At 42.2% G+C, this 22,821-nt stretch overlaps 1 protein-coding gene across 2 annotated transcripts in view; it reads left to right on the top strand.

Moving 5' to 3' along the window:
• LRP5 (LDL receptor related protein 5) overlaps window positions 1-22,821 on the top strand; it is a 173,816-nt gene that overhangs the window by 58,868 nt on the left and 92,127 nt on the right. For both annotated transcript variants that reach the window (XM_077321300.1, XM_077321301.1), the window contains exons 2-5: window positions 1,130-1,520; window positions 13,024-13,221; window positions 18,838-19,034; window positions 21,229-21,360. In XM_077321300.1, the coding sequence (XP_077177415.1) occupies window positions 1,130-1,520; window positions 13,024-13,221; window positions 18,838-19,034; window positions 21,229-21,360 (918 nt within the window). The remainder of the gene's footprint in view (window positions 1-1,129; window positions 1,521-13,023; window positions 13,222-18,837; window positions 19,035-21,228; window positions 21,361-22,821) is intronic.

Here is a 22,821-nt window from a genome sequence, read left to right as displayed (position 1 = left end):
TCTTAATGTTAGTAATTCAAATATTTATAGATGCAGTTATATCAGAAAAATTATAAACTTTGCAGCAAGCATGTTCATGCTGGACTATTATTTGTGGGAAAGAGAAGGGTCAACCTAATTTCTGTGGGATTGCAAAGCACCTTGATTAAGATTTTGTAGTGCTTTCCAAAACCCAGCAATGTCAGGCTGTGGTGAGCATTTATAGGGAGTTGCCACCAGAAGTATCAAGCATCCTGTTGGTAGAACTTTAAGGGGCATTCTTGGAAAATGTTAGATGAAATGTCTCATATACGCACAATAACTTTACAGAGTTTAGCTGATAGATATTTGATTAAATTGGATTTGGAGATGTGCTAGTAGCATTGGCATTCAAAATGGCTTTAATAGATATTAATGCAGAATTTCAGAGTCCTAATTGAACTTGAGAGTAGGCAGAAAGTATTGATGGGATGTACAGAATGCTGAAAGTGATAGATGTGTAGAGGCAGTGTTCATTTTGGGGACAGGGGAAATGGTGTGATATCCACCCTTCCTATGTTTAAAAAGGGTTTTCTTTAACTTAGTTTGTGCATCACTTTTTCAAGCACATAAAATGGTCCTAGGAATCATATTTATAGGATTTTTAGTAGCCAGAAAGAGAAGACTATTAGTGTATTGAAACTAAAGTTGAAAGTTTAGATTCTTTCATTACTGTTGAAAGCAGCGTGCTTCATTAACATGTAGATTTCTTTGTGCTGGTTGTAGTTCGTGGATGCAGAATGGAGAAGGCTGTGTACCAATGGCTGCAAGCCTCAGAAATCTGTTTAGAATGTAAGGGCCAGAATTCCAAATTCTGCAGTTAGATTGTAAAATACTCACAATGAACATTATGATAAGTAGAACATTACCCTGATTAGTGGAAGCCACACCCATTGTACTTTTTTGAAACTTAACAGACCCCGTTCGCCTCTCAGTCTTGAAAGACTAGTAGCTTCTTTTATTTTTTGTTTTTAAAATTCTTGCACTTAGCAAACACCACCAGATTCTGTGCATGCATGGCAAAGCCACAGGATTTAGTATTACTTCTCTGCTTAAGAAAACGTTGATAAATAGGAAGATATTGATAACATTGTATTCTTTTCTTCCATAGTGTCTCCTCTATTGCTTTTTGCTAACCGTCGAGATGTCAGGCTGGTGGATGCGGGAGGAGCGGAATCTACTATCGTTGTCAGTGGTTTAGAGGATGCTGCTGCAGTGGACTTCCTGTATTCACAAGGTGTCATTTATTGGACAGATGTGAGCGAAGAAGCCATCAAACAGACATATTTTAACCAAAGTGGTAATGTGGTACAGAACGTCATTGTTTCAGGTCTGGTTTCCCCAGATGGACTGGCATGTGATTGGATTGGAAAAAAATTGTACTGGACAGATTCTGAAACTAATAGGATAGAAGTTGCTAATCTCAATGGAACATCTAGAAAAGTTCTCTTTTGGCAAGACCTTGACCAGCCAAGAGCAATAGCCCTGGATCCAGCTCATGGGTAAATATTCTTCGTTATAAAGCTTTTGTGTGTGTGTTGGATTACACGTTCATGGTTATTTTAGTTAGGATTTCTTGCCTCTGTACAAAAATATAATCTCTTCTTTCAAACGTTACTTTCTCAAGGCTTTTTTCTCTGAGCGTATGTTTTAGACTTAAATAAAATATGGAAAGGAATGATAGATCATTTAAGTATGCCATTGCCAAAGTGCCAAGGAAAACAGTGAGTTGGTCTGATTTTTCTAGTTCAGCTTTCTCTTAAAAGCCAGCATGCATTTTTATTCTACAGTTAAGATGGCTTGTTAAAGCTGTTTGTGTGCTCTAAATACAAGGTAAATTCAGGTATGTAAATCTTAATCCTAATAAGAGCCCATGGTTTAGATGAAGACTGCTCTTTAATTGCTGACAAGTACATGGAGCAGTGCTGTTTGATTGAGAGATCTGAATCTGCTCAAAGACTGCAATGGAAGGAGAAAAATTCAAACATCTGAGAACTAACAATTCACTTAGACTAGTGATCTGCTAGCCTAGGACTGATTTTATTCTGTTATGATGATAAATGCATGCTTTATTATGGAAAATCATTACACTAATTCATAGATAAATGCACTCTGGCATTTGGTGCAGAAGAGACCCTACTTTTCCATGTGTTCATCCATGTGTTCACTTAACAGGAGGTTCGTCTATTACACTAACTCAGTTTCTATGTACCCTTTTGTCCTGGAAAAGTCATGGAAGCCCTCATTTACATAAAGAATTGCTCCCTCCCATTTTCCAGATACTTCTGCAAGAAAATCTCATAGATACATGGGCCTGTTTAATCACAGATTTTTCAACTTTCCTTCCATCTCACAACTTTTCCTTTACCTCTCTCTTGATTGCTTTGAGCTTTTATTTTGTAGGTGGTCTACTTTAACAGCATCAAAAGTTGTCTTTTCTGTGCATGTTATGATCATCTTGATCGAGGTAAACATATTTTCACATGTACATGTGAAGCAAAGACTTAAGCAGTATTCAAGTCCTTAGTTCTCCTGTTACATCTCCCTCCAGTCTATCTTTGCATGTCGTTTAAACCAGTGGTCCCCAACCCCCGGTCCAGGGGCCAGTGCAGGTCCGTAGATCAGTTGGTACCAGGCCGTGGCTCCTCCTCGTCCTCCTCCCCGGCTGCTGCCTTGGGGGCTGCCCTGCCAATCTGCTGCCGGCTCACCTTTGGTGCTCTCCAGGGGCTGCCATGGCTGGGGCTCCCCCTTGGCATGGCACTGCGCAGCTGCTGCTGGCTGCGCCCCCAGCAGATGGCAGGAAGTCAGGGGTACCAGTGGGAAAGCAAGTGGAGCAGGGGCTCAGGTAGTGGTGGCGACGTCCCTTGGCTAAAGACTACCCCCCCCCCCCCCGCTGGGCCTCAGTAAAATTGTCAAGCGTTGACCGGTCCCTGGTGATAAAAAGGTTGTGGACCACTGGTTTAAACAACAGCAGTTTCTAGTCTAAAAAATTACTTTGCATAAACAGTCCCCCATTTTCCAGATATTAATGCAAATGACCTTCATGGGTACAGTTTGGTGTAGTGGTTAGGAGTGTGGACTTCTAATCTGGCATGCCAGGTTCGATTCTGCGCTCCCCCACATGCATCCAGCTGGGTGACCTTGGGCTCACCACGGCACTGATAAAACTGTTCTGACAGAGCAGTGATATTAGGGCTCTCTCAGCCTCACCCACCCCACAGGGTGTCTGTTGTGGGGAGAGGAATAGGAAGGTGACTGTAAGCCGCTTTGAGCCTCCTTCGGGTAGGGAAAAGTGGCATATAAGAACCAACTCTTCTTCTTCTTCTTCTTCTTCTTCTTCTTCTTCTTCTTCTTCTTCTTCTTCTTCTTCTTCTTCTTCTTCTTCTTCTTCTTCTTCTTCTTCTTCTTCTTCTTCTTCTTCTTCTTCTTCTTCTTCTTCTTCTTCTTCTTCTTCTTCTTCTTCTTCTTCTTCTTCTTCTTCTTCTTCTTCTTCTTCTTCGGTCCAGTTAAATGACCTTTAAGCAACTGGTTGTGTCCAATTCTTAACCACAACTTAGCAAATTATCTTTATGACACATAGTTATCTCTACAGTTGGATGTTTTTCTTTTCAGCTGTAGTTTCTAGTGTTTTTACTTGGGGTCTCAGTGGGGGTTCTTGACCCCTAAATTCAAGGGTTTTTGTGTTACATTGCTTTTGCAAGAACCTGCCTCTTGCCCAATCAGGTAACTGAACTGAGCAGTAGTCTTTAGTACCCACAATGCTTGGCTTTTTCCTCTAACTTTTCCTCCCTCAAAGGAATAAGATGGGGGTTGCTTTGCACACTTTCACATCTCAAACTGAGTAGTGACCACCTATATTTTAAAAAAAGGTGTCTGTAAGAAAACATGCTGTTAGAGACCATTATGTGAACATGAACCCTAGTCTGTTTTTTCATACTACAGATTCCCCAAGGTGGAACTACATGTCGTTACAGAAAACATAGTTCAAATAAATACAAAACAGTGTTACAGGAGTCAGGCTGACTAGAAAATTGGGGTGGGGAGAAAGATTGAGAGACAAAATAGGGGAGGGGAGAGGACAAAGGGGAACAGAATAAAAGCTTGGAGCCATGAAGAACAGATTGAAGAGGGGGAAGCAAGAGAGAAGTATCATGATGCCCAGGAGCTGGTTGCGGAAAAATTGAGATAGGGTGTTTTAGAGGTGGAAAGAGCAGAAGGGAGGAGAGTGAGCAAGAGAGCCAGCGATTAAAATGCGGAGCAAGTGGGCTGGGATGGGGAAGGCAGTGAATGAGAAAGATCTATATGGTGACTTGATCCTCAAGAATGAGCATTGTTGAGAGTTTGGATGGTAGAGGCACTGTTTTAGGGCAAAAATGAACCTAATCTGGTGGGTCCAAATTACCATCCTTTTCTATCAGTAGAAGAAACGTTTTTCACATTACTTAATTCACCCTGAGGGGGAATACTAATGGGGCAGGGGAAGAAGCTGTCTTGCTGATTAATAGTATGATTGATTTACCAGGCAGTTCTGCATTATTCTGGATGTCAAGCCTCAAATGTCAATTTAGTGTCTTATAAGCACCAGTCATTCATTTGGCCTGGGTGTAGGGAGATCCCATGGGGTAATCAGACAAGTCTTAGATGGAGGAATGTGATGGTTTCCCACAGGAACTTGGCACTCATCATGAGATGGCATTTTATTGCACTTAATTCCTGTCATGATTCTGTGGTTTGATCCAAGATGTCTGCTTATACCTTTTGGATTTGTAGGCTCCAGGCATGTTAGGGTTCTGGGATATCATCATGGTTAATTCCTGTGCTTCTCATGCAAGGCTCTAATATATATGGAATGAGAAATGCCAGATGTTCAAGCTGGATTCAGAGCTACTGTGTGGCTCATAAAAAGCTGTTACTGGTTTAAAAAGAAATGAGTATGGCACAACATCTGATTGTTTTCATGCACAAGAGGCTACTGTTAGAACAAAATATGTGGAAATCAAATGGTTTCCAACTGGCAAAGGTATCAGACAAGGATGAATACTATTGCCTGTCTGTTCAGTCTGTGTGCAGACTATATTATATGGGAAGCTGGATTAGATTTAGGTGAAGGTGGCATGAAAATTGGTGAAAATAACATTAACAATGTAATATGCAGATGACACATTACTGGCAAAAAGATTTTAAATGTCTACAGATGAAAGTTAAAGCAGAAAGTGCCAAAGCAGGATTAGAAATGAACATCAGGAAGATAAAAGTAATGATGACTAGGGTATTGTTCATCTTTAAGGATGACAATTAAGAAATTTAAGTTAATAATGAATTTTTATTCTTTGACTCTGTTATCATCCAAAAGAGAGACTGTAACCAGACTGTAATAGGACTGAAATTTGTAAGTGCAACCATGAAGCAACTAGAAAAACCTCTTAGGTGTAAGGAAGTGTTACTGCAGACTAGGATCAAGATAATTTAGACTATGGCGTTCTCCATTACTGTGTATGGACAATGAAGAAAGCTGACAAGGAATAAATTGATTCATTCAGAATGTGATATTGCAGGATAGTTTTATGGAAATCATGGACCACCTAAAAGACAAATAAATGGTTTCTGAGTCCATTGTATTGGGGAGTTGCCATGGCATGCAAAAGGTCCCAGAGTCAGTCCCTGGCATCTCCAGTGAAAAATCAGGTAAGAGATTATGCCAAAGACCTCTGCCAGAGACCCTGGTAGGGTTGGTCACTTTGGCTGCCGGCCATTTCAGCCCGAAGCAGCCAGCACCCCGCCAATTGGTGCACGCATGCAGGCACAGAGCTGCACCTGTGTGCGGGTGCTGACTGGTGCGCCAACACCAACACTGCCCCTCACCCCCCCTCTGCGCCGCGGTGCTGGCTGCTTCAGCCTGGAACAGCTGCTTTGGTGGTCAAAGCGCCCAACCCTACCCTGGAGAGCTGCTGCCAGTCTGATTAGACAGTACTGACCCAGATGGACCAATGATCTAATTTAGTATAAGGCATTTTTATATTTATTATGACTTTGGTCATATCATCCTTACCATTTGTTCTCCCTAATATTTGTGAAAACCCTCTCTGGGAGGAGTGCTGCCCAGGACAACATCCTGTGTCCGGCCTGCACTTCCGCCTGCACGGGCCAATCTGGATGCACCCAGTGAAGCTGGATGCAACTGGATTGGGCCAGCTATAGCCCACCCGCGAGTCGCTCTCACAGCCTTGCGCACAGACTTGCATCCGACAGTGGCGTTCCTGATCTACCCTCCCTTGGCCGCAGAGAGAGGGGCTCTCTCGCCGCCTTCTGGCCCCACCACCAGCTCGCTTGGCCCATCACTAGCTGTTTGCGAAACCACCCACCCAGCCCTGACCTCCCCACCGCCACAGCCGCTCTGCTGCAACTAATCTTTGCCAGCCGAAACACCTGTAGCCCGCCGGCCGCCTTACCCAAGCAAGCTACGGCCCTGTCGTCCTGCCCGCCTGCTCCAACTCTCTGTGAGTCGCCGGCTGCGCCCTCAAGGCACGAAGAGGGAGGAGCTGCCGCTAGCACCCGTTGCATTCCGTGCAATGGACTTGAAAACTAGTGGGAAAATAAGACTCATTGGAAAAAGCAGTGATAATAGGAAGAGATGAAGGGAGTAGGAAAAGAGGATGACCTAACCTGAGATGGATTGAGTCCACAAAAGAAACCATGGTCTTCTGTTTGCAAGACCTTAGCAAGAGTACATTTTGTGGCACATTAATTCATAGCGTCTTCATAAATCAGAACAATAATAATAACAAAATTATCATGATTTTGCCCATTCCAGCAGTGGAACATTGCCTGAAGTTCAGGCTATTGATTCAGTGTCAGCTTCACCATGAAACCTTGCTTAGCATAGCCCAATAACAGCTGCAGATACTGCAAAGGTATTTAGACAATTTATTGAAGACTTAGCATGAAGGTCAGGATTAATTCTGGCTTAGATTGTTGACGACGGTATTGTATAAACATATGTTGACACAGGTCATGCATCATTTGACATATATAGATACATATATAGATACATACCTCATAGATACATCACTAACTAGGCGGTTCTAAAACATTTCTCATTGTTATCATAAACACCCTGGCCTCATCCAGGTGCAGATATATTAACTTTGTCTTTCTGTCAGTTCAGACCCAATAAATGATATTAATGGCTTGCTTACTATGTTACAGTTCTTTAGCAGCACTATTGTTGCAGCTGGGCTTATGCATAAACAATATCACACAAGCACATATAGGCAGTGCAAGCCTGAACAATGGAAAACAACTTTTCAAACAGCTTCAAGAATATGATTAGCAAACCTCTAACCAAAGGCCATTGCATTTAAGATGAAATTCAGATGTCTTTAGGAATGAACTGGATCACCTAAGGAGTGGACTTCAGTGTGACTCAAATCAACAGCAGGAACACAATTGCTTTAAAGCTGAATGCATCTCCACAATCTCTACCAAACCTCTAGAGATACTTGAAATATGAAGGCACTTTACTTAACTTATCTTTAACAGTATTAACAGAACAGCATCCCTTAACTCAGTGCACTTCATTCTGCTAAGAAAGCAAGCCAGCTTAAACTTCATAACACTCTGGCCTAGAGTGTAGCTACTTTTCAAAGAAAGGACTGCATACTCTTAGTTATTCAGAAACATATTTTACTCTCAGGTATGGGATAAAACATAAAACATATATAAGACATTGGATTAAATATTGAATAACTTAACATCATTTTAAGGCCTGTAGAAGTTTCTTGTTTATACCATTCTGTATTAAACACATTTCAAGGATTTTTGCCAGCATGACTTCAAGGCTGTTAGGCGAACATAGTTCTCACAGGCAAACACACAATAGTAGAAGAAGAAGAAGAGTTGGTTCTTATATGCCACTTTTCTCGACCCAAAGGAGTCTCAAAGCGGCTTACAGTCGCCTTCTCTTTTCTCTCCCCACAACAGACACCCTGCGAGGTGGGTGAGGCTGAGAGAGCCCTGATATCACTGCTCGGTCAGAACAGCTTTATCAGTGCCGGGGCAAGCCCAAGGTCACCCAGCTGGCTGCACGTGGGGGGGAGGGAAGTGCAGATTCGAGCCCAGCTTGCCAGATTAGGAGTCCACACTAACCACTACACCAAGCTGGCTCTCAGATAATGGTCTGCCTACACTTCACTGGGAAAGCAGGAGACTTTTGAAGGCCTCTCTCAACCTAGGAATGAGAGACTCTACGAATCATTTCACCCTGGCTCCGAAGGGGAGACCTGAGTGAACTTGGGTCTAGCCAGACTTACAAACGCTACTGAAACCCACTCTGTACGAATATCACATCAGGGAAAAATTTAGTGTCCATCGGTTTGTAGAAGTGAGATAATATGTGTGTTGTATCCTTTTACTTTATTATTTGCTGTTAACTGTTTGGTCTTGCTATCACTAGTATTCAGACCAGAACTTGCAACACTGCGGACTAAGTGCAACAGCACTGAGTAGCAGGTTTTCATTCCTGATACCATCTCTATTCTCATGGTTTTTGTAAGGGCTGCAGGACTGCATACTCTCCAGCCTTGCCCCCCTCTTCCCACAGCATCCCAAAATGCTGTCATTCGGGCAAGTCATCTCAAGAGCAGCATTTGGCAGTGGACATTTCAGGCTGCAATGGGAGGGAAGAAGTCAAAACACACAAAGTCCCTTTGCAGTAACACTGTGGTGCTGGAGTCCTGCAACCTTTTTGAGCTTGTGTGTATGTTTGTAATTGAGACACAAAGTGGTGGGCACAGCCTCTATAAATGGCTGTTGTAGGAGGCAGAGCCAGCCACAAAATATAAGAATATATAGAGCTAGTTAAGAAACCCACATCAGGCAGTATCTGTTTTCATTTTGCAGGCATCTAATCTAGCTATCCCCTTTACATGAGCTTGGGCAAAGCCCCACCTAATCTCCCACTTTCTAAAAATATTTGGGTGCCAGTAAAAGTGTTGGTAGGCACCATGGTGCTCATAGTTGCCATCCTGGGGATCCGGTGCTCTGCTGGATCCAAGTTATATTTTTCTCTTTAAAAATTATGTTGCTTCTACTCACCTCAGAAGTAAGCTCTTCAGTGTGAACCAAAATTATTTAGTCAGCCAATAAAATAATGTGCAGCTAGCTAAGTTTCATCATGCAACACTCTTCAAGCCACTATAAATTAAAGACTCCTTTAGAGTCTGCTCACCTTTATGCTTTCAATATCTGCAGTGCCATTGACACACTTTTTACAGAGTCTTAGTCTGACTTTGGCTTGGCACCCAGGACAATTGGCATAAGATTTTTTCCTGATGACATGCAGTCCTCATGCCTAGCGTCTCCAAGGCAGCTGGTCTCCTGCCTGGGTTATTGCCAGTTAGTGTTGAGGCTCCTGTCCTTTCGGCTGTTTTAGCTGTGAATTCTGGTCTAGTACCACATTAATAAACTGAATGTGAATGTCAAGCAAAATCTATTTGTTTAGCCAATTGAGGTGAACCACAGAATTCTTACTTGTGTTGGTGGGTGCCTTTGTTGGGAGAGTGTATGCTTTTGACATTAGATTGTGCTCTTAGTCACTGTGTCTAGCTAGCTGTTCTTCGCTGAATAGCTGAGATTCTCCCCTATTCCTTCTTCCTCAAAGATAATGGTGTGATACAAAACATTAGGAAGCATCTGGCTTGCAGATTCTAATAGCAATGGCAAATACTAAGGCTTGAATCCTAAGCTGCGCCAGCGTGGTGGAGAGAGTTGCATGTCAAACAAGAATCTGGGAGACCACCCAGGTTTGAACCCTCACTCTGCCATGGAATATTGAAAGGAGACCTTGGACCATTCACACACAGTCAGCATAACCTGCTTCATGGGGATGTTATGAGGGTAGGATAAAAACATAGTAAATAAGCTGCCTTTCTGCCTGTGGTTGTTACTTCCTCTTGTGGAAGACTGGGAAGGCAATTTTTGCCTATCTTCACCCCCACCCCCAAGTGGAACCACCCAGTGTTCATCTGGGCCACGATGAAGCATAGATTATTACAATGGAAGAAGGGAGTTTGGGATATCCAAGTGACCTTCATGGATCGATATCAAGCTTAATCTGGGTTTCCTGGACTGAGCACTCCAATCACTATATAATACCTCCAGTCTTGGATGCATTCTATATCACAAATGTATTGAAAGTTCCAAGGTGGCTATAAACATCTTCTAAGCATGGAATTTAAAGGGGATTGAAAGCCATTATTTGGGTGCCATGCAGGAAATCTTATAGCTCTGCTTCTGTGCATGGTTTCCAAATACATCAAGGTATGTATGGGATGAGATGATTATGACATTGCTGGCAGAGTGGCTTTTATGTCATTGAGTTCTGCTGGATGGTAAAGGATCATTGAGAGGTTACCAGTGTCACTCTGTGCAAATATATGTTCTACTTGCCTGCCCTGGAGCTTGTATATCTATCCTGGAGAAATGCAGTAACCTTGTACTTTGATCGAGATGAATTGTCTCTGGGATGAAACTCCCAAAGGCAATCAAAACTGGCCTTGATTTCTGTGTTGCACTTCTGCTTCAGCTGCTGAGATATCGTGGAGCAAAAAAACGTCATCATCTTTTTGCCTTACTTTTCCCATTTCCATAGGTGAGCTAATCAGTGTCAAAGTGTAGGGTTGTTTCATGAGGGTAGAATAAATGAGGTGTACAAATCTTTTGGAAAGGACATGTGGTGACATAAATGTTAGTGAAGCAGTTGGTGCAAATTTAAATGGTATGGGAATGGTAGAGGACAGGAAGGCCTGGAGGATCATTGTCCATGGGGTCGCGATAGGTCAGACACAAGTTCGCACCTAACAACAACAATTGAGACTAAGTGCTTTGCAGTTTCTTAGTCTCTGCATAGATTTATTTTACTGAGCCTTGCATTGAGTTTTCAAATAACTAATGTAATCTGTTACTGCATTCTTATGGCCTGTATTCAGCATTTAAACAGAAAACATCTAACATTTATCAAAAACATTAGCTGTTCATAAGAGTCAGAGTTGAGTCCTGTAAGGATCAGGAAATTCAACTTCCTTAAAACACCTTACTCAACATTTAAATACATCTGATAATCTTGGAAGGCCTATTTTTAATCATAGTTAATTTGATTGTAAATTATTCAGAATGCCTCTTGTGGAACTTGTTTGCATATTTTTGAGGGTTTTTTGTGTGCATTCTTTGGCCTTTTAGATTTAATGCATCTTTAGATATAAACTGCATTTCTTGCCTTCCCCCCTTTCCCCCTTGATATGATTGATTAATTCATTAACTATGGCATTGCTTGCAAAAGACCATCTCCATTAGCTTTCTCCCACACTGCTTAACTAAATGTACAAGCATTTTAGTTCTCATAGAATAGCATTGCTTTTCTAAACTTCTTTCACAGATCTATCTAACATGTAGTCTCGGTTAATTTTTTTGCAAAGCTGCCGTTTTTCTAGCTGTATTTGCCAGCTGTGCCTTTTGGTGTATTTATCATGTCAGTGTTTTCATAATAAATTGTAATATCCTAATTCAGCTGAAGAAAATTAGTTAGCCTGTGTAAATTGTGCAGAGATTTAATGCCTCTGTTTTCACTGGTCTTACCTAGGAATGTTTTGGTGCACTTATGTAACATGCCATTCCATGACTCCCCTTTTTACAATATCTTCTGGCTGGCTTCCCCAGCTGATTTGGCCACAACCTCAAAATAGTGTTAGTACAAATGCAAAACAATTGATGAGTAATTCATCACTGAGATTTTATTTTGGATGTCAAAAAAGGCCAAATAAAAATTGTGCTCCTATACATGTATAACATAATTCTAGCTTGACTAGAAGCTTTGGGATATAAAAGCTTTGGGAAGTTTACAGTGGCAAGGTTGTAATACTCAAATTAAATTTCTCCAACTTCTGGGCACATTACATTGTATAAGATTTTGGCTCAACCACCAAGCAATCCACCACCTGGGTTACTGAAGCTGCATAGAAAACTTGGTTTGTTCTTTCCTCTTTAATTTTAGGTTCTAAATGCTTGTTGCATCCCCCTACTTGGTCTTTAGAATTGTATATGTCAAAAGAATACATGGAAGGACAAGAGGATTTGCCCTTGTGAAAAGGGACTCCTGTTCTTGAAGTTACTAAATCTGAGAACTGGAGGTTATCAGCGATTCATAGTTGCATTTCTGTGGAATCTAAAATTTGGGAGGAAGATCGCAAGGTGTATTCATTGTAGAATTAATGCTAGAAAACTAATGCTAGAAAATTAATGCTGCTTTTGTGCTACTAATTTGAGCAGGGTACCTTATGGTGGGAGGTGGCATTTCCAGCCATAGCATGGCAGGGGAGGGGGTATTGGTTGGGGTTGTTTGTTCTTCTCTCTCTTGATTTTAAATTTTGTTTTCCATTGTTGTGAACTGCCCCAATTGACTGGCCAGGAGGGGTGGTTAATAATAATATAGGCAATACTGACTGTACACCACTGTGCACAGCTACTGCATCTGCATTTGTTAACATGTCGAAGGCAATTAAGTAATTCTCCAGTTTTTTTCAACATGGCTCAGCCAGTTGCTATAAAAGCCGTTATTATGCCACTTATTTATTTACCTTATTTTAACCCATCTTCCTCTCAAAGGAAACTGATTTGTCGAGTGGCAATAGTCATTGTGTTGCAAAGAAGACTTTGTTTTATTCAGCTAAAATAAGTTGTACATTAACTGTCATATACAGCTTGTGATTTATGAAACCTTTGCTAGCATATTACAATAGTGCCTAATCAAATTGCTATTTTGCTAGTACACGGTCTAAATTGAAGTAGGCCATTGTTTTCTCACTTTTTATGCAAGGGAGGCAACATGGTTTTTTGTAGTCAGTTAAATATAAAATCTTCAGAGGCACAATGTGGTAGGGTTTGTTAAAAGGTGTTTTGGTACAATTTTTTTCTTTAGATTGATAATCTGACACATTTTTTCCATAATTTTAGATACATGTATTGGACAGACTGGGGGGAGACCCCTAGAATAGAACGTGCTGGAATGGACAGCAGTGTTCGCGAAATAATCGTGGATATTGACATTTACTGGCCTAATGGACTCACCATAGATCTTGAGGAACAGAAGCTTTACTGGGCTGATGCAAAACTGAGTTTCATTCACAGAGCAAATCTGGATGGCTCCTTCAGGTATGTTTTCTTTCCCCTGTTACAAGAATCTAATCTATATATAATTCATTATTTTTGATGCTAATGACTTTGGATATTACCAGGAGGGAGCAAGTACAATTTTTGACCAAGAGAGGCTATGCTAGGGTTGCCAGCTGTGGGTTGGGAAATATCTGGAGTTTTAGGGGGTGGAACGTAGGAAGGACAGGATTTGGAAAAGAATTGGACCTCGGTGGGGTATATTGCCATAGAGACTACCCTCCAAAGCAGCTATATTCTATCATCTTGAGACTTGTAATACCAGGGGCCATTCCACACGACATAAATGTAACAGAAGTCTTACCTTTGGTAAACGCTACTAATTCAAGGTTCCGCATGACATCGCACACAATCTGCAACACTCCTGCAAAAAGCACTTCGTTGTAGCGCTTTTCGGGAAATCGGGAAAAGTGGATTCCCCCTGAGAAAACCACTACACTTCTGCGCACAAGCTGCAACACATCAGCGAAAGGCAGGTGCGTTCTCAATGTAGCGGCAGAAAGAATGTCCCTCCCCCGCTCTCACTGCCGAACTTCCAGCGAAGTGATCGCCAATTTTTTTTTCCTTAGATGGGGAAATCAACGAACGAGCAAGGCTTCTCAGAGGCTTCTCCGGCTAAAGTCCCTCCACAGAAGTGATAAAAAGTTAAACAAAGTTCCCTACTGCAAGTTTCTTTAAAGTTTCCAAGCACAATACAGCCCCTTGTTCGACACTGCCCATAATTTCGGCCACAAATCTCGCCCATGAGGGGGGACTTTTTTTTTAACTTGAGGAGCCTGTAAACGATTAAGCACCAGCTCCTACGCCTGCAGAAAAGGTCTTTCTGATACATTGAAGGAACGAATATGCGTTGGTACAGGTGTTTTCAGGTTTTTAAAAAAGAGTTCTTAAAGGGAAACACGAGCACAACAGTTAATTGGCTGTTAAGGGGCAGGAGGAAGCGTGGAAAAATATCGCCTCCCCTATTGCAATTTCGGCAAGACCGGAAACTTGTGCGTTACGAGAAATGCGCTAGTGGGAGAGCCTTTTTTCTCTAGAAACGCCTGTGTGCGTTACCGAGACCTGCCAATTTTGCCTGCAGCTCTTTTCAATAGCGCACAGATTTAGCCACATTGCCCTTTGTGCGGAATGGCCCCAGAAGATCTCCAGGCCCCATCCGAAGGCTGCCAAACCTAGGGTTCCTTGGGCTTTATAGAGTCCATGTGGTCCCAAAAAGCCACAGGTACGAGAACTGCCATAATGAGGGGACTAATCATAGCCTCATGCATACTTTCCTGTTGATTTTAGGACCAGCTTATGGATATTTTGGTGCCTTGGCAGTAAATTAAAACAGCACCTGCATTACTATATCTCAATGAGGATTTCTTTGGAAACAGCCCCTCATCCTATTACCTCCATTGCTTCTTAGGATAAATTACTTTCCCAGCTTTGGATGCTGGCCTGCTTGGAATGCACTACTTTTACTGTGACTTCTTGAAGCTTCCTTTATCTGCCTAGCAAAACAAAAATTGCAGGTTTGTGCATCCCTGGTCTATATAGGGGCTGTGTGGGGGAAAAAGTCTTAAACCATCAGTTTCACTTATCAAAACTGGCTTCTCTGCTGTTAGCCTTTTATAGAAAAATGTGTGTGTTTAAAGAGTATTGTTTTTGCCTTTTGCAATGCTAATAACAAAGTAAGGGAGTACAGTTTTGAATAGCAAAACCAAGAGGAATTATCTCTCCTTTTACCTTCTTTTACATGTTTTCCATAACATCTTAATAACTACAACAACAATAATAATAAGCATTAATAACTTTAACAGAGGTAACTTCAGGGACAGAACACATAAGTGGATTTTTGGGAGGGAGGGAGCAGGGGCCCTGTAGATGTTGCTGGTATTGCTCAGTCCAACCAAATGCCTGGTGGAAGAGCTCCCTTTTGCAGGCCCTGTGGAACTGTTTTAGCTCCGTCAGGGCCCTGATCTCTGGGAGCTTGTTCCACCAGGTGGGGGCCAGAACATAGAAGGCTCTGGCCCTGCTTGAGGCCAGACGGGCTTTTTTAGGGCCAGGGATCATTAGTGAGTTGGTGGTTGTGGAGCATAAATCTCTTTGAGGGGCATAGGCAGGGAGGCTGTCCCTCATGTACACTGGGCCCTGACCACATTTGGCCTTAAAGGTAATTACCAGAACCCTTAGCATCACTGGAACAGCCCTCCCACACTGAGTGCTATGCAGAATGTGGCTGCCTCTACCGTGGGACCCCACCACTTGTAATAAAAGTTAAAAACAATAATAGCTTCAGTACAGAATCAATTCTAATATTTACAAGTATGAACCAAATGATCTAGATCAAACATGTCACAGTGCACAACCTTCTTGGTCAGGAATACATATAAGCATACAAAATTGTAAAATACACAGGCTCTGGACATATACAGTAAGGTAAAGGTAAAGGTATCCCCTGTGCAAGCACCGAGTCATGTCTGACCCTTGGGGTGACGCCCTCTAGCGTTTTCATGGCAGACTCAATATGGGGTGGTTTGCCAGTGCCTTCCCCAGTCATTACCGTTTACCCCCCAGCAAGCTGGGTACTCATTTTACCGACCTCGGAAGGATGGAAGGCTGAGTCAACCTTGAGCCGGCTGCTGGGATTGAACTCCCAACCTCATGGGCAAAGCTTTCAGGCGGCTGCCTTACCACTCTGCGCCACAAGAGGCTCTGGACATATACAGTACATATTGTCAAATAATAAAAAGGACACAGTAGAAATTGTGGTCATGTACACTGTAGCACTGGATTAGGTTTGAATTGCATAGGCCCTGGTTAAATGCAGTTGTAATAAGATGGTGATCTTCTATACACTTTGTGAAACCAATTGTATGTATTGTTGCCAAGCATGGGAGTTTCACTGAATGGCAGTCAGGGAGCAAAACAGACCGGTGAAATGACTCACAGCCATTTCAGCCTGATGGGCATCCCAATCCTACTGTAAGGTTGAAATGGCTGGCAACCATTTAATCCATCTGTTTCATTCCCCCCATTGATAGATATCTAATCCTTCTTGGGTGATCTTCCCCCCTTACACACACACAAACCTTTTCCTGGCAATGACTTGAACTGGCCAGTTCAATTCATGGCATTTTTGGCTCTGTTTGGGGCCACCTTGAACCCTGAATTGAACCAGAATGTTTAGGTTCATGCCCATCCCTGCTTGCACAGTTTACTGAAGCCATAAGAAATCAAGTTTTAAGAGGGTTGTATACTGCTGTGAATTGCCTCTATAGTGTTCAGGAACTGATGATAAAAAGACATTTTGCCACCTTTCATGCAGTTTGGTTAGCTGTTTGGCTAAAGTCGTTATTTCACCAAAAATGTGCATTATTTTGGGAAAATTAAAATTTGTGAAAATTAGAACACTACATCATTATTGTTGGTTGCTGTTTGCAGCGTATTTTGTCTGAATACATTTTTGAACAGTGGCATTTCTTATTTCTTTATGTCTTTGTTAGTACATGAATCCTATTAACATGTTTGCTGTTCAGAGTATAATATTATTTAGCAAACGATGAATTCCTGTCACACAGCAGCCTCAAGTTACAGCCCAAGTTTCAGGATCTACAAATGCAGTATGTATCATTGACAAAAGCCCTGAGTCTAACACAGTGAACAAGTACATTAACCATGAATCATCATCATCATCACCAACATATATAATAAAATGTGCAGGGCACATTTGATGTGTCAGCCCTCTGATTGGCCCTTGGGGGGGCAGCCCTCTGATTGGTCCCTTCCCCCCAAAAGCCACTCAGGGGACCCGGCGTGCTGTCAGAAAGTGCCCACAGCCTCCTGGTTGGCCTTCACTGGAACGGCCTCCCAAAACTGGGTGCTATGCAGAACATGGCTGCCTCTACCAGTGGCCCGCCATTCTCCCTGGCCTCCCCATGTGATGGTGAGTGCTGCCTGCCTCTGATGTGCTTGCCCATGGCTCTGGTCAGCCTCTGCATGAGGCAAAGACTGCTGCCACTCTTCAACGCAGCTGCTCGTTGCCACATTGGCTGGGGCTATGGCCTCAGGGTGCCTCTGTACCCCATGTGGTGAGAGCTACTGGTGTGCAGAATGGGCTCCCACCAGCTCCCTGGCCAGCTAGCCCAGTGAGAGCTTGCAGTTTGGGGGCAATCCCATTGCCCCCATGCCCCATGCTGCAAGAGCTGTCAGGGTTGAGAGGTTTCTCCCACTGCTTCCTTGCTCTGTTCTCTGTGAACTCTCAAATTGAGGGGCTTCCACTGGCTTCATGCCTTGAAGATGGCCACTGAAATCCTTCCTGTCATTCCAGCCCTGCTGCGCCCATGGTCATCCTGCCGCCAGAAGGCCACCCGCCTGCTCCCCCCCCCCCCAGCCCTGCTGCATTCCCTAACCTCCTTACCTCTGCCACTGCCTCTTGGAGGTGCTTTTTGCCTCAGCCCTGCTGACCATGTAGCCCTCCTCGACTTGGTCAGGTGCAAGGGGGCTGGCTGCATGTTCTGCCCTGGCCCTGCCATGCTCACTGCCCTTCACACCTTTGGTACAGGCAGTGGTATGCGGTGTGTGCTCTGCCCCAGCCTTGCTGCCTGCCATGCCTTCCTCAACTCCCCCCCCCCCTGCTTTGCCACTCCTGCATACTTAATGTCTTCTTGCACTGGAGACACGCACTGAAGGTTGTTGTTGTTGGGGGGGGGGGAGTGGTGGCTCCTAGTATGCTTTTAAACCGTTCTTTGATGCTGTGTCCTCCTCCCTCTTTCCCCACTTCCGTCACCATCCCATGGGAGGGGGTTACTTCTAGCATGCTTTTAAAGCAGGCTTTGCCTGTTAGTTGTATAGTACAGTTAGCCTTAGAGTTCAGAACTGCTCATCTTGACTTACATTCCTGTCTCTTAGGATAAAACATTATTCTTAGACTGTCCATTAATCCCTTGTCTAGATGGTTAAACATTGTACAGAGCATGTTTCTTGTTTTGTTTGCAACCTGATAAATTCTCTTTGCAATAGGAATTGAAGCTATGTTTTATATTATACTGCAGACTTTAAATTGTTTTACAACTGTAATAGAAAAATATAAGGTAGCTATTTGCATGGCTGTCCTTTATTTCTAATTGTACTAAATACATTGCATTTTAACAAAATAAATAATATGTGTTGCAAATGCTGCCACAACTACCTGCCTCGGTTACTGATTAGATGCCATTTCAAGTGATTTGTATTCTGTATAGTGTATTGAATTTGTTGTATTTGATTCTATGTACATAGCATTTCACTTTGAAAACAAATCAACCTGAACTAGTCAGTGTCATTAAGAGTAAAGTAATATATGTTGAAGGTTTGAAAAAGATGAATAGTAATTGGTTACCAAATACAAGTTATCTCTTGCAGCTAGAGTACTTTTTCCTTTTTGATGATTCATTAGAAAGGGTTTCAGGGGGTTTTCTTTGCTTCAGGTAACTTGAATTGTAACTGTTAATGGAAGTCAGTGGAACTATGGAATAAAAAAAAACTTCAGAAACTTTTAAGCTATTATGTCTTAGCTTTGTATATTGGTTTACAAAATAGCTATGGTAATCTTAATTAATTTTCTCCCACATCTAGGCAAAAAGTTGTGGAAGGCAGTCTGACTCACCCATTTGCACTGACGCTGGCTGGGGATACCCTCTATTGGACAGACTGGCAGACTAGATCTATTCATGCGTGCAACAAAAGGACTGGAGAAAAAAGGAGGGAAATACTGAGTGCACTCTACTCCCCAATGGACATCCAGGTTTTGAGTCCTGAGAGACAACCATATTGTATGTTTCCTGTATTTACTTGTAATTACTTAAGTAATGTTTAGAAGTACAGTGGCTTAAAATGGGGCTTTTGAGGAAAAACAGCACCCATGAACTTCAAAGATCAAATATGTTATATTTCATTAATGAAAAGATGTACAAGTATGAACAGTCCATATGAGCCCTTAAGCACCATTTCCTCAAGTCATAGTAGGGTTTCATCAAATGCTTTGCTGCTATATGTTTACAAAATATTAGCATTTTTATAGTCTGCAAATTTATTTACTATTTATTAACTGGTTCATGATAGGCTTCCAGAATGTAGAATGGTGCATGAGAATGTTCTGAAAATGTGTTATATATGATGGGTTCACACAGGAACTATTATTACCCAGTGAAGGTTCTTGTAGAATCTTTATACGGCACAGAAAACATTCTGAGCAAACCTTGTCTGGAAAATGTTTTTATTCATTTCAAAATTTGTAAGACGTTTTCCCCAAATTTCCAAGGTTTCCATAAGAAAATAGTGAAAATGTCCTAGGGTTTGGTGATGTTTCCACATCACATAGTTCCCTACTTTTGCTCTGAGCTGTTCACATTTCTAAATGTGCAATATGCTTCAGTCTTGTTTCCCATTATATGTGTAACCTGCGTTCTTTGTCTTATTGAGGAAATTGTGGTTTGTTGAGTCTAAGTGGTGGAAGTCCTTTATCCCAGGCATAAGTGTTAACTCACATTTAATAGAATCTTGATATAAAGTCCAGACTTGAACAAATCACTGTATGCAGTGCTGGCTATACTTTTAAAAGGGAGGATAGGTTGACAGTAAACATACATCGAGTAAACAAAGGAATTTGGGATCTGCTCAAGCTGCAAAACAGGTGCAAGACTATCTGTAGAATCACTGGGTATATGTACTGCTACAGTTTGTCCTAGTGTTCCAGATAGGGTTGTGTGTGGTGTTCTCTAAATTCTTCACATTTCTCTCAGCTGAGGGAATGTCCCACCCCTAGGTCACAGTATTTCTGGACAGTAGTGAGAAAAACTCAGTGCAAAGGGAAATACTATCTGCTAGAAATAGCTCAGATGCCATTGTCTCTTGATTGGGATTGGAGTTGTTCTGCGCTGTATGGCCACTCTGAGTACAGCCATGTAGAGGACAGTAATAACCTAGGGTGGTATAGACTAGAAACTTCATTTCATTGGAGCCCCTTTTGTATTGCTGTATGTTGCCTTTCTGCTCATAATCCGTCCAAATCATTCCAGAGATTAAAAAAAAACTTAGACAATTGTTCAGCCATCAGTGTGCATAATGCACCTACTATGGAGTAGTAGTTACTAGTACATACTAGTAACTACAGCTTACATTCTTTAAATAAAGGGTTAGATCCTAACAAGATTTCTGCAGGTACATTAGTGTTTGTGCATGTGTGTGGGTGATTTCTCCCTCCTATGGTAGTGCAAAATATACTCTAAAATATTGCTATGGGGATTGGGGAATGGTGAAAATCAATGCTTCCTTGTACATGCACAAGATCAAGCCATATTTTCTTAGCTGCTCAAGGAAATATTTGACTTTGGAGAGTACCTCCTTTCACCTATATTTTAAGGTTCCTGTTAGTGTCTAGAAATCTGCCCACCATGTCCCAGGGTCGTTAAAAAACGTTTGGAATTTGAGGTCTGAAATGTGAGACTCTCCAAAGGAGCCTGGGGGTCAAAGCTCTGAACCTCTCTAAAGTTAGACCTCTACTGGGTATGTTTCAAGACGTTCGCCCAAGATTGCACTGATTGTACTTAATGTTATGATCCAGAGACACTTGTATAGTTCTGGAGCTTCTCCACAGGGCGCTCTCCCAAACTGCTTCTTGAACACTTACAGGAAAAAAATTGTGCGCATATGTTGTTTAAATTGCTTTCCTGAATTGTGGCCCATGTTTCACTAGGTGCCATTTAAAAAAGAAAATGCTATTTTGAATACCAAAAATACATGAATTGGAGATGTTACATCTTCATGACCACATTAGATTTAAAAGCAAACCAGAGAAGACCAGTCAGGTGAAACAAGTAGAACAAAGAAATTTATTAAAATTGATAACATCACCTTGTTTCTTCGTTCTACCACAGATTTAGGAAATACCAATAATTAATAGTAGTAGAACAGGAAATTTTCTCTGTCTTCCAGTATGAAACAGCTTTTCTTTTTCATTTCTTAAAGTTCATACACCCTGTGAACATAACAATGGTGGCTGTTCCCATTTGTGCCTGTTGTCTCCACGAGATCCTTTTTACAGTTGTAACTGTCCCACTGGTGTCCAGCTGGAAGAAGATGGCAGGACCTGCAAAGCAGGTAAAAGTTTAATGGATCACTGCTTGAATGGAATACCTTTTGCTTGATGGAATACATGAATAAAAGAGACAGTTTTAGACTTCTAATTTTTGTCTATATAAAGGATTCAGCAATAGCTTCTGTTTGTGCTTTTCTTGCCAGTCTGGTTTGACTCTCCACAGGGAAATCACTCTCCAAATGGGGAATGGGGAGCAGAGGGCTTTTTGTTTGTATTTCAGTTAATTTAGGAGCTTAGACCCTCCTCCCGCACACACACACACGCCCAAATCTGTAGAAGTTGTTTATGAATCACCATGCTAGTATAGCTTAAAGTATAGTGGGGGACAGATGTGACCATCATCATGCTTGATATTATGAGAGCAAGAACTAAGTATCTCTAAGATGAGTTCATATAGCTCCTGTCATTGCTTCTGTATTTTTGCAGACTGATTTTAAAAATGTGTGTCAATGCTCTTTTATTTTCAAATCCCTTTGTAATGTATTATATGGAGCGATGATCATTTATTAGCTATCAAAATCTCCCTATTGGTTAACCTGCATATAGAATACTATACATTTTCGTTTCTTCAATAAAACAGTTGATACCAGAATTTTTTTTGGTCTGTTAAGATGTTTAACACATTTTGAAGAACAGTGATTTCATAAAACATATCAGAAGGAGAAATCTTCAAAATGTATTGATTTGAGAGAGGGTACTGATGTTAAATAATGGGGAAAATGAGGGGAGGGGTTATCAGTGGCTTAAAGCAGTGGTCCCCAACCCGCGGCCCGCGGCCCGGCGCCAAGTCGCGAAGGCCTTGGTGCCAGGCCACGGCTCCCTCTCCCCGCCCCCCCCGCAGTAAAAAACTTCCCAGGCCGCAAGCTTGCGGCCCAGGACGCTTCTTACTGCAGGAGGGCGGGGAGAGGGAATCAGGGCTGCACCCGCGCATTGCGCATGCACGGCTGGGCCGCACATGCACACATGGGCCATGTGCGGCCGAAATGGCGCATGCGTGGCTGAAATTGCACATGCGCGGCCCAGCCGTGCGGGCGGGCAGTTGCCCTGCCGGTCCCCAGCCTCAAAAAGGTTGGGGACCACTGGCTTAAAGACCTAGTAATATTGCAGTACAGTTGGGATATTGTTTTACATGTTCTTTATATACAAATTAAGGATGAAAGGTGTTTTTTACAAGGCTAGTCAAAGTAATATTCCCCATGACTACTGAAGACACTCATACTTGGTAAGGTTCTTGAATGTTAAAATATGCACAAATTTTATGGGTTGTTCATTATTGATTGTTTAGGGGTTGTTGATCTTGTTAGAATGGAGTCAAGGCAAATTTACTGGTTGTGGCAAAGTGTTCCAGATCAATTTTGACACGAACTTGCGGTTATCAAATGTTAGAAAATTGGTCATTGCAAATTTGAGATTTTGCAGTTATGGGGGAGAGGGGTGGCGTCGGCGCGCCAGTCAGTGCACAC

Source organism: Paroedura picta, chromosome 2 (assembly GCF_049243985.1).
Source record: "Paroedura picta isolate Pp20150507F chromosome 2, Ppicta_v3.0, whole genome shotgun sequence".
Classification (NCBI taxonomy): Eukaryota; Metazoa; Chordata; class Lepidosauria; order Squamata; family Gekkonidae; genus Paroedura; species Paroedura picta.
Note: the sequence above shows the minus strand (reverse complement) of the source record. Positions and strands in the feature narration are given on the sequence as shown.